Source organism: Strix aluco, chromosome 25 (assembly GCF_031877795.1).
Source record: "Strix aluco isolate bStrAlu1 chromosome 25, bStrAlu1.hap1, whole genome shotgun sequence".
Lineage (NCBI taxonomy): Eukaryota > Metazoa > Chordata > Aves > Strigiformes > Strigidae > Strix > Strix aluco.
In genome coordinates this window covers 2,574,045-2,587,710 of record NC_133955.1, presented here as the reverse complement: position 1 = coordinate 2,587,710, position 13,666 = coordinate 2,574,045, and the positions used below count along the sequence as shown (strand labels likewise).

The window sequence follows — 13,666 nt, the reverse complement described above, 5'->3', positions numbered from 1 at the left end:
TGTTCTGAGAACATCCCATTATATGAGCTGATACTACACACCTTGTAACTCATAAGCAGATATTCATTGTCTCCACTTGTTTCCTGGCACAATGAGATTCAAGAATCCCTTCTTACTTATTTTTCACTCCCTTTACTCCCTCCCTAAGCAACTTACAAATGGAAGGGGAACAAAATAGCATAGGAAATTAAAAATAAATGCAAGCATTGCTGGAAGGTCAGAATGGGACATCATTCTCTGTGATGGCAAGAGATACGATGTGAGCTTCTCTAATTACAGGTTGTGTTAGATCCCATATGTTGGAAATAAGGCATTTTCTCTAATGCCAGGGTCATGTTTGAGCTTTCAATTCTGCTTTCAAGCTCCTGGATGCCATATCGTGATCGCTAAGTGTCCTCAGATTTCAAGGGAAGGTTTGGCACCTTTGTAAGGGCTGCAGGTGGGTTAACCTCCTGTAAAATTGGGGCCACAAAAATACCTGAGATGTAGGAATTTGGTAGCTGTGACACCCACGCAGGAGTAGGCTTGGAAATGTCGATCTGTAGCTCAACCCTTTCCTAATATTTTGTCTCGTCTTTTCTCTTTGACCAGCTGTACAACGGGACCCTGAAGCGGGACATGGAGAACAGGCGCTACAGCTCGTACAGCCAGATGGAGGGCTGGGGCAGCAAGCACTACAGCAAGGCTGTCTGCAGCCCTGCCAGGGCTGGCAGCGACTACTGCTTTGTGCAGAACATCAAGAGCAGCAGGAGTGAGCCCGACCTCTACTGCGAACCACCCCGGGGCACGCTGAGGAAGAGTCAGGTGGGGGGCCGGGCAGAGCACAAGGCAACCTTGAACCGCCAGAGCATCTACAGCAGCTGTAGCACCCAGCAAGGAACTACCAGGACAAGTAAAAAAATGCCAGCACGGGCCCTCTCCTGCCCCTCAAGCAACAAGCCTGATGTGGTCTATGCCCAGCCCATGATGAGCTGCAAGCAGGACGTGGTTTATGGACAGGCTCAGTCCAGCTCCAAGTAAGTCTGCTGCAGTGGGCTGAATCTGAGTAAATGTAGACATCTGCTGTGGAGGTCTGTCCATCAGAGCTAGACACCTGAGCTGCTTTGTAGCCACTGGAGATCTGCTCACCAGTGCACACCGCGCTTAATCACATCCTGCAGTAAAGTCTAAAGTGGGTCAGATGAGTCACGCTCTTAAAGGGCTTACTTCTTTCCATGGGCTATGGAGAGAAACCCATATCTGGCTCAGTGTATATATCTCTGCTGCAGCTGTGTGATGTTGGGCAAGATGATCCCCCAGTCTCTGTGGTGCTATTAGCCGACAGCTCCTTTGCAAGATGAAGGTGGGGAGGTGAAGAACTGAAAGCCTGGTGTACACTTTGGGTGCCTCTCCTGGCTGTCACACTGCTTTGATTTGGCAGAAAACAAACCTAAAAAATCAACTAACTTTGAAGGAGTTGATTCCTGAGGGTCTGACTCAGAGCAGAGCTGAGAACCTGTTGAGTGGTCATATTTACCCCTGTCTTTCCACCCAGCCCTTGCTTCATTTGCCCAAAAGGTTTGATTTGGGTTCCAGAAAAAATTGAGGTCGAAATTGAAATAAATAGCTTCATTGGAATGGTTTACCTAGCCAGGAAAGAGGAGGGGACGGAAGCTGTTCAATTCCTTCCTGTCCAGAGCATGCAGTCCCAATTATGCAAGGGTGGAGGATGTCCCCTTCATGTCTCAGTTAGCATCAGGTCCCTTCTTGTAAATGTTGCCTACAACAATAGGGCATGTAAAACACACCAGTGAGCTCAGACGCTCCCAAGCTGATATATCCGTGCAATGCAGCAGAACTCTCACTAAAATAAAACCTTGTGGGGTTTTGATGACATTACGGTGATGTTGATTCAAAGCTGCCCTGATGCTGATGGCTACACTGCCTCCAGCTCTGGAGCACCGACCACATTCTGCCATAGTCTTGGAAGAGATTTAGTCTGCACAAACCATAGTCATGTTTTGAGCTGTGATGTGTTGCAGTTCAGGGTTGCAATGTTTTATTGGGCTGGAGAAGGAGGGTCTGTGTCTTCCACAAGTGTTCCCAGGGGCTACTGCACTACCGTTGTTGAATCACTGTCATACAGGGCCTGCTCTGCACCAACCCAGAAGTTATCACAACTCCCAGAGAGACATGGCAGCTTGTCAGACAAGCCGTAGAAGATCCCAAGCTCATTCCTAGTGGTCCCTGGTCCAAAAGAGAATTTGCACACTGCAGCTTAAGTGTGAGACTAATTAACAGGGCTCATAACCTTTGTTGTAACTCACACCGAAGGCCTGAGATTGTTGAGCTGTTGACCCAAGGCGTGATGTAGACATTGAGAAAATCCCCTCTCACAGTCAGCAGTGTGAGCCAAATCATGCTTTTTTTCATATCTGAATGTTGATTTTCAGATTTCTCTGGCTAATTCTTCTCTGTCTCAGCTTCCTCAGTTTTGTATTGAGTAGGAGAAGTATGTCCCAGAGTGTGCATGCCAAGAAATGCCACTCGCCCGTTAGCATGTTGTCATGAAACCTCAGCTTCCCATGTGCCCAGTTACTTCATGTTTAACGCATGTAAAATTAACCTGGCCAACCTGGAGCACTGGTGGCATTGGCTTGCTACTTTCAGAAGCTTTGTAATTACTCTGAAATAGGAACCAGAGATATTACATAAACTGGAAGTAACTTGTTCTAGGGAATTTCTGACTAAAGAGCATAAAAGTGTAGTGGGAGGGATGGCATGGGACTGCAGCTGGCTTCTGCCCAGGGAAAATACTGCTTTTGAGAAGCTAGTTGCAGGCAGGCAGGCTCTCTCCAAAGCAAGCTCTACTCTGCACTGCACAGAGCTCATGGTTGTAGGCTTGGTCATTGCTTTGGAAAGATCACTTGAAGAATAATGGCATTTTCTGAAGAGAAGAACTGCTGTTGTGAGAGGAATACTCTCCAGCCCTGGATGCCCTTTGGTTAGGGAGTGGCTGCATTTATACATTTCTCCTGGCTTGGGGCATGGCTCATCTGGCAGAACTGGTTCTGATGTGGAAACGTTGGGCTGCAAGTCGTAGGCTCAGCTGGGGCTGTGTCCCCTGAGTAAATCTGATTTGGCTGGTGCACGCCCCCCTGCTTGGCATGAAACTCACTGCAGAGCTGGATTAGTTCGGAGAGCAGTTTGTACAAACGCTTCTGCTCTTGACTCAAAGGAGATGAGGTTGGCAGCAGTTGTCCTTGAAGTTTTGGAAACATACCAAGGAGTTGTCCTCTTTGAAAACATTACTTATTTGGAAGGCCATTAGCCCTTATAAAGTATCTGACTGTATAAGGCCCCACTCTTAGCCTTGGTCTGTAGTGTGCTTTTGTTGGGAAGGGGCCTTCAGAGATGGGTTAGGACCGTATATGGGCTCTCTTTGCTGTGTAGGACTGTTTCTGATTGGAGGATTCTGCACTTGGAGAGCTCGATCTTCATTTGGGTAGCCTGGTCTTTGAGTAGGGAGAGGTTTGCTTGTAGGCATCCCATTATTAACCTCCACATGCAGGAAGAGGGCTTAGCTGGGTAATAGCTGCTGGTAGTTCCCTGTTTGGGGCTCTGTTCTTCCTATTCTAGTAGTTTTTCAGGTAGAGTTTTTGCCTTTATAACAAGGATAATTTTGTGTTCAGTTTTCATGCTGCAAATCTCCTGTGTAGGTGGGTATCTTGTCTGCAGATTAGCAAACCGTCTCTATGAGGAAGGGAAGGGCTAGATATTTTCCACGCTTTCAGAGGTGATCCAGTGGGGTGATTTCCATTGCTGTGAGAATGATGACAGTGGGACCTGTGATCCACTGGGTCTGTTTGTGATACAAAACTGCTCTGTAATGCAGTGACTGTGGACAGTGTCATTCTATGACAAAGTAAACTATGATGTAGGGTTTTACTCAGCCCATAGTATCGGTTCTGGTGATGAAATCTGAGTTTTGCACTGTTTGTTCAGATCAGGAGGTTAAATGGTACTGACTGGCTTTGAGAACCCTCCTCCTAAAGTATATTCACTTCCACCACCTCAGTTGTTATGATCCTGCCTCAGTGAGCAGAATGGGACCTTCTGATGTCCCTTCCAGACATGCTTCTCTATTACCACTCAGGGGCTTAAGCCTTTGTAAGCATTATGTCATATCTGGAACAACATTTCCAAGCTCAGTATATCTGTCCTGGGTTCAGAAGTTCATGGGCTACTCTGCTGGCTCCTGCCCAAAGGCAGTTCTCAAAGAGCAGCACTCATATTTTGCCACAATACAGTTCTCTGAAGTGAGTTCTTCTATCTGATAGAGCTGGAGGGAGCCTTCTTGTTGTCCAAGGGTTTCCTCTTCTCCCCAGAACTCTTCTCGTTTTTTGGCTCTTGTGACATCCCACAGATCTGCAGCCTTTCATCCTGGAATCTGTCAGCAACAGGGGTTTCAGCAATTGGTAAAGACTATGCATATTTGCCTGCTTTTAACCATTTCCTCTCATGGGTGGTACTTGCAACAGGCTCCAAATGACAGTGTGTCATGTTGAGCTAGCCAGCTTTTAGCTAAATAACATGTTGCAATTCAGCCCAGTCAGGAAAAAAGTTTCTACATCCTCCTTGGTCATCAGGTAGTGATAAAGAATGTGATGTTAATGCAGACTAGAAAACTTTGAGTCTTTGTGTCTTCCCCAGCTGGAACTTGAGGTACAGAAAGCTGTGGTTACCGCCAGCTGGCACTGTATTAGTTCTGCTTGTAGATGTGTTGCTCGTAGTGCTTCAGATACCACACACACATGGGACTGACAGCCCAGGGCCAGGCTAGATCATGATATGTGGTGGTTGTGGCTCTGCAATAGTCTGTGCAATCGTCAGCTGGTTTCGTGCATGTCACTTCTTCAGGAGGCACCTGCATCTGTGCTGGGTGCCGCTGTTGCCCTTGCAGAGATGCAGTCAGTGGCCAATGGAGGTGAAATCTAAGGCAGGTCAGTGAGTTACCCTCTAACAAAGTCAGTGCCCATTGGTTGACTTCAGGGGAAACCCAGGTGTCTTAGCTGGAGACATTACTGAGAGACCAGCCTAATCTCACCCCCTGTGAAGGATTCAGGGTATTCTGATTTGTGAAGATGAAGAGGTGAGCTGGGGTGTCTGCAGACATTCCCCAGCTTAAGGGTTACTGATATAGATCAGGAGCCATTTACAATATGCGTTGTCTTCCATAATACCACATGTACCTTTGGCCTCATTTTAAGGTATGGATGCATTTCCCTTTGGTGTTCTCTGAATATGGGAGAAAGAGCCGAAAACACTTCATTAGAGATCATGTGAAAGCAAGTGTCTCTCAAGGCATCTGGAAATATGGTGCTACTCTGTTAAAGGCCTTGAATACCCCGGCTGGCAGCTATGGAGGAGGCAGTAGAAGCTGGGGCAACCCTCTGAATTTTCCATACAGTCATATTTGTCTGATGCTGGCTTGGGCCCAGGTGAGCTGCAATCAGCCCCTCTGAGCTGTGGCTAAAGATCAGGGACAGTAAGTTTGTGTCCTGTGACCATTCATTCCTAGGCAGTAGCTCAGTCTCTCTGGAAATACTATAAACAGTCAAAACATCCAAAAGTTATTGAAAGAGTCAGAAAAGGTACTGAGGGTGTTTTCTCTCTCTTTTTTGTATAAATAAAGGTGATCAGTATCGAAACATAAATTCTCCAGGGTTATGTCACACAATGAAACCAGTACAATGACAGCCACCTTCATTTTGGTTTGTTCTTATTTGGGATAAACTGCCTCTAAAATGACTATTTCACAGTGCTGGCTCCTTGTGATTTGAACTTGCCTGCACTGTGCATTTGCATCCAAATCAATTGTTGTGGAGCACTCTTGGCAGGGTTGCTGTTGATGCTGTCCTGGCAGAGTTCACATGGTGAGGTTGCACATGATGAGGATCCCCTCTTCCCTAGCTCAGTGTCAATCAGTGCCAGTCTGTGCCCATATTCCGTGGTATCAACCCACCAAGCAAAGCCTGAGGGGAAGCTCCAGCTGAGCTTTCAGTGGCATCAAAACCTTGGTGCCATGTCCCAGAGGTAGTAGAAGTGGCTGCTTGGCATGGAGCGTTGCTATTGGGTTTGCTTCACTGCGGCCTGACTCTGGAAGGCTTGGATGTGCTAGACACTCTGTTTTTAAGGAACAGTGGAATTTGTTAGAGTTTTCTGGCTTCCTTCTGTCCTGGAACTTGTAGCCCCGGCAGCCAGGATGGAGACTTAGATCTGATCAATGCAAAACAATCTGCTAATACAAAGTGAACGAAAGGCATTAGTATCAAATGAGGGAATTTGCCTTTCTATGATACTGATCCTCTTAAGTATTTGTTTCCCTTCCACACCTGAATCTGATCATCTAATTTGTCTCTGTTGAATCATTTCTAATTGAGGTCTCTCCCTATTCTGATTGCTTCTTTCTTGTGGAAGAAGAACAACCTTTGGAGCTCTTCCTACCAGGCACATTGGCCCAGGTTAGGGATGGCCACAGTCCAAGAATTTGTCTTGGAGCAGGTTGTTGTTCTCGTAGTGTAGATCTGGTTAGGAATATCCATGACTGGCTGATGAACAATCTCCCATTAGCATGGGCTTTGCCAGGGTGATTATATTCTCAGCTAGGAGAAGTCGTTGCTTCTTCTTGGGCGGCATGACTGAGCCCAGCTGTTCATCCTCTGTGAACTTCTGTTGGTGAGCCAGCAGGGGAAATGGAACCTTTCCCATCTTTTCCTACACAGAAGTGGACCTGGATGCCTAGTTTTCCCCTGCTGAAGGAGCGTTTGGTCCTCTTATGGAGTAGATGTGTGGAAAATTGCCTTCCTTGAGTAGCTGGACCAAGCAGACATCCTTCTTTCTCATAAAAAGTGCACCTGATCTAGGGGTTTTCTCAATTTGGTAAATTAAAAAGAAAAAAGTAAAATTCACCATGATTACATATGCTTCATGGCCACTGACCTAGTGTTTTTATTACTATGCCTCCCTCCCCACACTACCAGCCCAGGTCTGAATTCCCAAAGGAGAAGTTCCTCTGATGCTACTCATGTCAGATCCATTGGTGCCTCAGCTCTATTGTGTGTCTCAGGAACATGAAAAAGACTAAGAAAAAGTCCTGGATTCAAACCAAAGATTACTGAGGTTCCTTAGTTTCTAGTTTAAACTTTGTCTTCTCAGTTCAGTGTTTCTTTGTTGCAAGTGTAATGGAAGTTTCTTGGAGCCAAGTTTTGAGAGGTTCAAACTGGTGAAAAATCCTATGTTTTGTTGTTAGTGGAATGAGGTTCATCTAACCTAAGACATTGAATGCTTAAGATCCAGTCCAAGACTGTTTATCATTCCTGTATACCAACAGAGGCAGAGGTATCTCCAGAGGGCAGGTCTTCCTGTCTTAGGAAGAATGTCTAAGACATTTGGAAGCACCTATTCCTCTCCATTGACTACATGGGTGTTTAAATGAGTAATTTAAACTGACTGCAACTTTATGGCAATGAGGGTAAGGGGAGATAAAACAGTCTTTCATTCTATCTTCCAGTGTCACAGCATAATTGTTGGCTTTTGACATTTTGTATGAAATTTGCCATAGAATTGTGGATATTATTCACTGGCCTGTGCTGTGTGGAGGTGAGCCTCTGGATGCTTAAGGACAAAATATGTTATCTTATTGTAAGCTGCTGGTGATGGTGACCACATTCGGGTGTCCTTTCTTGGCACAATCAAAATGAGTCTGCGTATCCTGTGCCTAGAAGAAGCCACTCCCTTGTAGTAATATTTAATACTTCAAATGTAACAGGTTCATTTAAAGAACTTATTAAAAACCACTCTGATTGGTTAGTCTATTGGATTGTCTGAAGATGATCAGCCCCTCTACATAGTCAGTCACTAGTATGACATGGAGCAAGAGCTTGTCTACAAATTAATGTGGTTCAAATGGGAATTGATCTCCCCGATCTCCAGGTAAAACTCCCCATCAGTCACAGCTGGATCCTGAACAGGGAATAACACCAGTCAGGCACAACAGCGACCTAGCTGTCCTAGCAAATCCCCCACACTTTTTGATTTCATCCACTGTTAACAAAGCATTTCCCATTTGTATCCCGTCACTGCTGAAATAGTAATAACCAAACAAGAGTTTGGGTTTTGACTCTTCTCAGTCCTGAACTTGTGTGGTCATTTACTCTGATGCAAATTAACAGAGACATTGCTGCTGTGAGCAGAGATCCTGTTGCAACCAGCTGCAGGCCTAAGGTGCAAGGATGCTAAGATGAGGTAGTAACTTTCATTAGACTAACTGATATAACTGGAAACACAGACAAGCTTTGCAGTTCAGAGCCCCTTCATCAGTCTGAAAGTTTGTACCCTTTTCTAATTTTATGTGGGTAAAACATCACACATGATGCTAAATAAGTACAAGCTAAAGAGAGCAGGACCTTCATATTTCTAAACTAGTGGACAAATCTTCAGGTGTTTGTATTTTTCCCAAGATTTCAGTCCTGCTCCAGAGGTATTCATATCCTTCCTCTGGAGTCTGTAGGCACATTCTTTACCTATAACAGGGGATGATGACAGTGACCAACTTTTATGAACAGCTTGAATACAACCAATGTAAACATACCCTGGGAGCAGGTTGTCTCAGTGCTATTATTAGTATTTCATAAACTCAATATTTCTCCATCTCATCACTCCAGACATGCCTGTTGCCTTTTCCTAAGGGATCTGCTCTAGCCTTCTGAGACCATCAACTGCTCTCATGTTTTTGCTTCCACCACATCTCACATCAAAGGATTACATGCTGTGGGAAAAGCATCTGTCTACTTTAGATTGCCCTAATAACCTGATGGATGGTTTCACTCTTGTCCACTAATTCTTTTATTTGATCAACAGTGAATATGGTTCTCTGTTCATTAAACCTTTCACTTTAGACACGAGTAGCCGTCTAGCACCTCAACTGAGCTTTTATCTTCTGTCGTCTCCTTTGTTTCTGGATAAACTGGATCCATAATTTATTAATCTTAGTGTCTTCCACTGTATATTTTCCACATTTATCATCTCTTTTATTGAGACAGAGAAATGCACGAGGGGTGCACCCTGTGGATTATGCAGCAATGTGATAATATTTTATGGTTTTTAATTGATTCCTTCCTAATAATTCCGGTAATGACTTTTGGCTGAGTACTCAACCAGTGCTGTATTTCTCTTTAACACAGAATATGTGGTGATGAGATAGACGGCGGTACAATGACCATCCAGAAAGCCATACAACTTCTGTGTTCCTCTGATGACAAATACCAGGCCATGGGTGCTTACTACCTCCAGCACACCTGCTTCCAGGATGAGTCTGCCAAGCAAGAGGTGAGCAAACTCCTTCACAGCTCTGCTGTCACGCTGGATGTGATGGCAACTCAGTTTTTCCTCAGTACCAAGGATCCATAGGTTCCCTTGATTTTCATGGTGGAGCCTTATACCTCATTAGTCACACTCAGAAATTAATTAAGTAGATTTTTCAACTATTAGTGGCCACTTTCTCTTAATAAGAGTCAGTCAGGATTTTAACACAGGGGAATAGTTACCAGGCAGCAGAGGAGACTCCACATTATCACCATAAGCTGCTGTGACACAGATTGATGAGTTTTGGGAGCAACCAGCCAGATGCAGGGTCCTCTCCTGGATGCAATTGCATCCCATTACACATGAATCCTTTACTATCTCAGAGCTGAAGTGTCAGAGCCACACAAAATTGCCCTAAATCCCACTGTGATCTTCATTGTGCATTGTTCAGTGACATTTTAGCTGTTTTCAGCCATTTTCAGCCATCTAAGCCAATGGGATAATTAGTGATCATGCACAAAGATATTTGATCAAACAGAAGCCAGCTTCTTTTTCTTATGCTCATGTTTTCCGATTACTAAATTTATGCCAACATGCAGCAAAGGAGGCAGTCTCAAGGATGTAGCAAGACTGTCACAGTTTATCCTCGCCCTGGCGTGTTTGCAGTCATGCCAACATGGGTTTATCAAGATTCCATCCCTATAGAGGTGGCTTTCCATTTCCTGGCACAATAGTGGAGCTGGACATACGGGCACAGTGTGGGGCTCCACCTCTGTGTCCTTGCTGGGGCTGAACTGAGTGCAGGTACCCCAGCCCAATTTACAGTCACTAATTGTGGGGTGGCCACACCCTTCGTTACCGTTGAAAACACTCTGTGAGCACTGTCCCATCGCTTCCCAGAAAGATGTGTCAGAGCAGGTATGTGAGTCATTCGAGCGCACCCTTGTTTTCTTTCCTCTCTAAAAGGTCTTCATTCATTTTCTATTGTCAGCAAATCTGCAGCTGATGGGTTGGTTTGTGCCAGGAGGGGCTCCACGCGGGATCATATCCCTGGGAGACCTGGTACAGAGGACATCCTACAGCAGGAGCCCTCATCATTTTGGAGAGCTCAGCTGGAGGAATTTGCCTTCAAACCTTCCCGGCATGCGTGTGGTGTCCTGCAGGTTGGGGTTCACACCCCTTTCTGATGCTGCCCCTGTTGAGTGCTGGAGTATGGCCCAGTACTGCTGCTGGCTGACCTCGAGGGTGTTTACACTGTACCATGACTATCCCTCTAAGCTCAGCCTGTGATTTCAGGATGCAGATAAATTACCACATCATGTCATTTGTATTGCTATAAATGGCCTCTACAGATAGGCAGAGCAACATTTTCACCTGATGCAAACTGATGGAGGCAGGTGAAAGTTTGTGGGAGCAAGCACATTTACATCAGCAAAGGATTCGGTCCATGGCCATTACTCATAGACATCCACTTCAAGAGTATAAGCTCCAAGCTCAAGGCCAGCACCTTTGTGCTCATTATCTACGGCCTGAACTAGATGTACCATTTGCAAGCTCTAGCCATCCTTTACTGCCAGGTCTGCTTTTCCAGCTCCCCTGAGTATGTGCCGTGTTGACTTCTTGCATGGCCATGAGTTCTAGTTGTCCCTGTCCCAGCGATGCTCAGCACACCATGCTGATGGTGGCACGTCTTTCCTGGTACAGGTCTATCGGCTGGGGGGAATCGCCAAGCTCGTCGAGCTGCTCCGCAGCACAAACCAGAACGTACAGCGGGCGGCAGCTGGAGCCCTCCGAAATTTGGTCTTCAAGAATCCAACCAACAAGATAGAAACGCGGCGGCAGAATGGGATAAGGGAGTGCGTGAGCCTCCTACGGAGGACAGGAAACACTGAAATTCAGAAACAACTGACAGGTACACTGCAGACTGCTCAGGCCTCAACAAGGACCATGGTCCTCCCTGTCTGTGGTCCATGTTGCTCCAGCACGCAAAGGTCCAGTAGCCATGGTGCTGCTATACCACAAAGAGGATGTTTTATGCTCCTGTTGCACCAAATGGCAACCTAAAACAGAAGGTAGAGGAGGTCCTGGCACTTTGATGTTCCTCCCATAAGGGTTCCTCATATCAGAGTACCCACTGGGGAAGCACCTGCCCCAGGTTTCCCCTCACAGTTGAGGTCACCCTGCCATTCCCATGCCTTCCTGCACCCCTGGCCTCCGTGCTGTTCCCAGGGAAGGCCAAGGATGCTGGCAACCCCAATATGGTTGGGCGGGTTATCTCATTGGTATCTCACCATTTCTTGAAGGATTGACACGAGTTTGTTGGTGCAGGTCACCCCCAGCTGTGACTGAGGTCTTGTGTGCAAGCCTTTACAAGATCCCTGGAGAGATGCCTTCCCCCTGCAGCCTAATGGCAATAAACACCAATTCTGGGAGGAGGAAGGATGCTTATATGCCCACCTCCACATGATACCATGCTCCTGGTGCCCATCCTGCCTGTCTCCCATATGGATAGACAGAGTCTGGAGTTTAGAGCAGACTCTGCACCCTTAGGTCAAAGAGGGATGGAGTGAAAAAGGACTTTGTTGCTGGAGTTCAGTCAGACCTAAAGAAAGTTTCTAATGTGTGGTGACCCTCTGCTTGAGCTTGTCTCCCACCTCCTTCCTAGGACTGCTTTGGAACCTCTCCTCCACTGATGAATTAAAAGAAGAGTTGATACAGGAGGCCCTCCCCGTCTTGACAGATTGTGTTATCATCCCTTTCTCTGGCTGGTCTGATGGCAGCTGCAATAGGACAATTATTGACCCAGAAGTATTCTTCAATGCTACAGGGTGTTTGAGGTGAGTCATCAAACAGGAACTTACCGTAGCTTGTGTCTGTTTTCAAAAGCTGAAGCTGTCTAAATCCTCCTACAATAAGCTAAAGACACGCTCACTGCAACTGTATTAAAAAAAAAAAAACTCCCTGAGAAAGTTTTCCTGACTAAGAGAAGGTGCAGAAAAAATTAAATCTAAAATTTTTTTCCCAGTAGCTTTTTTCTTTTTTTTTTAAATAAGTCTGTTCTTGCTAAGTCTCTGCCTAAAAAATGTAAGTTGTGTTGTCACAGGAGAGCTGCAATACTGAAACCTGACAGTATTCAGCTCAGACCAGGAAACTTGACACTTTTTGCCCTTAGATTTTTGAGGCTTCCAGAGTGTCTAGAAAACAAACTGGTTTGGGTTTTAGGTGAAAAAAGAATTCTCTATATAGGGAAAACAAGCATTTTCCCACTGATTTTAATAACTGTTTTAATACAGAGCAGCCCCATTGCCCTGGACTTTTCCTGGCTCATTTCATCAGGCGGGTCAGCTACAAAACAGGAGGTGCAGACTGAGCCCAGAGTAGTTTATTTTTTTCACGGGAAAGCCAGAGCCCTTTTGTAGAGGATCTTCGCCCTGACTTGCTGTTTCTCCTACCACCCTCCTCCACTTGGATGCAAGCTCCTTGTCTTACTGGGAACAAGTGGGGAAAAAAAAAAATACCCTGTATAATTAGGTACTTTCATCAACTGAAGCTCTCCCCGAGGGAGTGCAGCGCTGACCACACCCTTACCAGACATGCAGCTAGTAGGAGCTGTATCTGCTTATGAAACGAAATGGGTGAATACGGTAGGGGCCTTTTGAGACGTGATGCTATCATCTTCTGTGGCTGGGAACCGTGTCTGAAAGATAGTGAGTGCTGCTCCCTTCCCTGTCTTGGAAGGCACCTTCCCTGTACTGTTGCACGTCAAGATGTGTGGTGTACATTGCATGTGGGGTGCTTCACTTTTAAGACCATCTCAACCCACCGATGCCACAAAATATCTAATTAAAATGAAGGAAAGAGTATGATGATTTGTATAAGCATGTGGAAGGAGCTCTCCATGGAGTTTAACTCAAGGCAGGCTCTGCCTCCTGAGACTTACCACAGTCTGTGTCAGTAATATTCAACACCGGTGAAGACTGCCAGATGCAGGTCAGTGAGGAGCTCAAAAGGCTGGGGGGGATCAGGACTGGGGAGCAAGCCGAGTAAGGAAAGCAGGGTGGTTGGGTCCGGAGCCCCTGCTCTGAGGGGTGAGCCAGGATTGCTCTGACTCACTGCCCTGCCACATCATAACGCAGAGATGAGAACAGCCTTGGGTTTGCCCTGGGCTCGAGCCATTGCTGCTCAAGCATTTCTGGATTGCAGATGAATTCATGTTAATGAGGAGGCTGCAAATCACAGTGAACATCAAACCCAGTTCTGGAACGCCTGGAGTGAATATCTCACAACGACTGCCAACCTCTCTTTGTTTTTCATTTGCAAG

General features: G+C 46.0%; 1 protein-coding gene across 1 annotated transcript in view; it reads left to right on the top strand.

Annotated features, from left to right (window-relative positions):
• PKP1 (plakophilin 1) overlaps positions 1–13,666 on the top strand; it is a 42,422-nt gene that overhangs the window by 16,380 nt on the left and 12,376 nt on the right. Inside the window, exons 3-6 of the mRNA XM_074850301.1 lie at positions 592–1,016; positions 9,225–9,369; positions 11,050–11,257; positions 12,011–12,182. Coding sequence (XP_074706402.1) covers positions 592–1,016; positions 9,225–9,369; positions 11,050–11,257; positions 12,011–12,182 — 950 coding nt within the window. The remainder of the gene's footprint in view (positions 1–591; positions 1,017–9,224; positions 9,370–11,049; positions 11,258–12,010; positions 12,183–13,666) is intronic.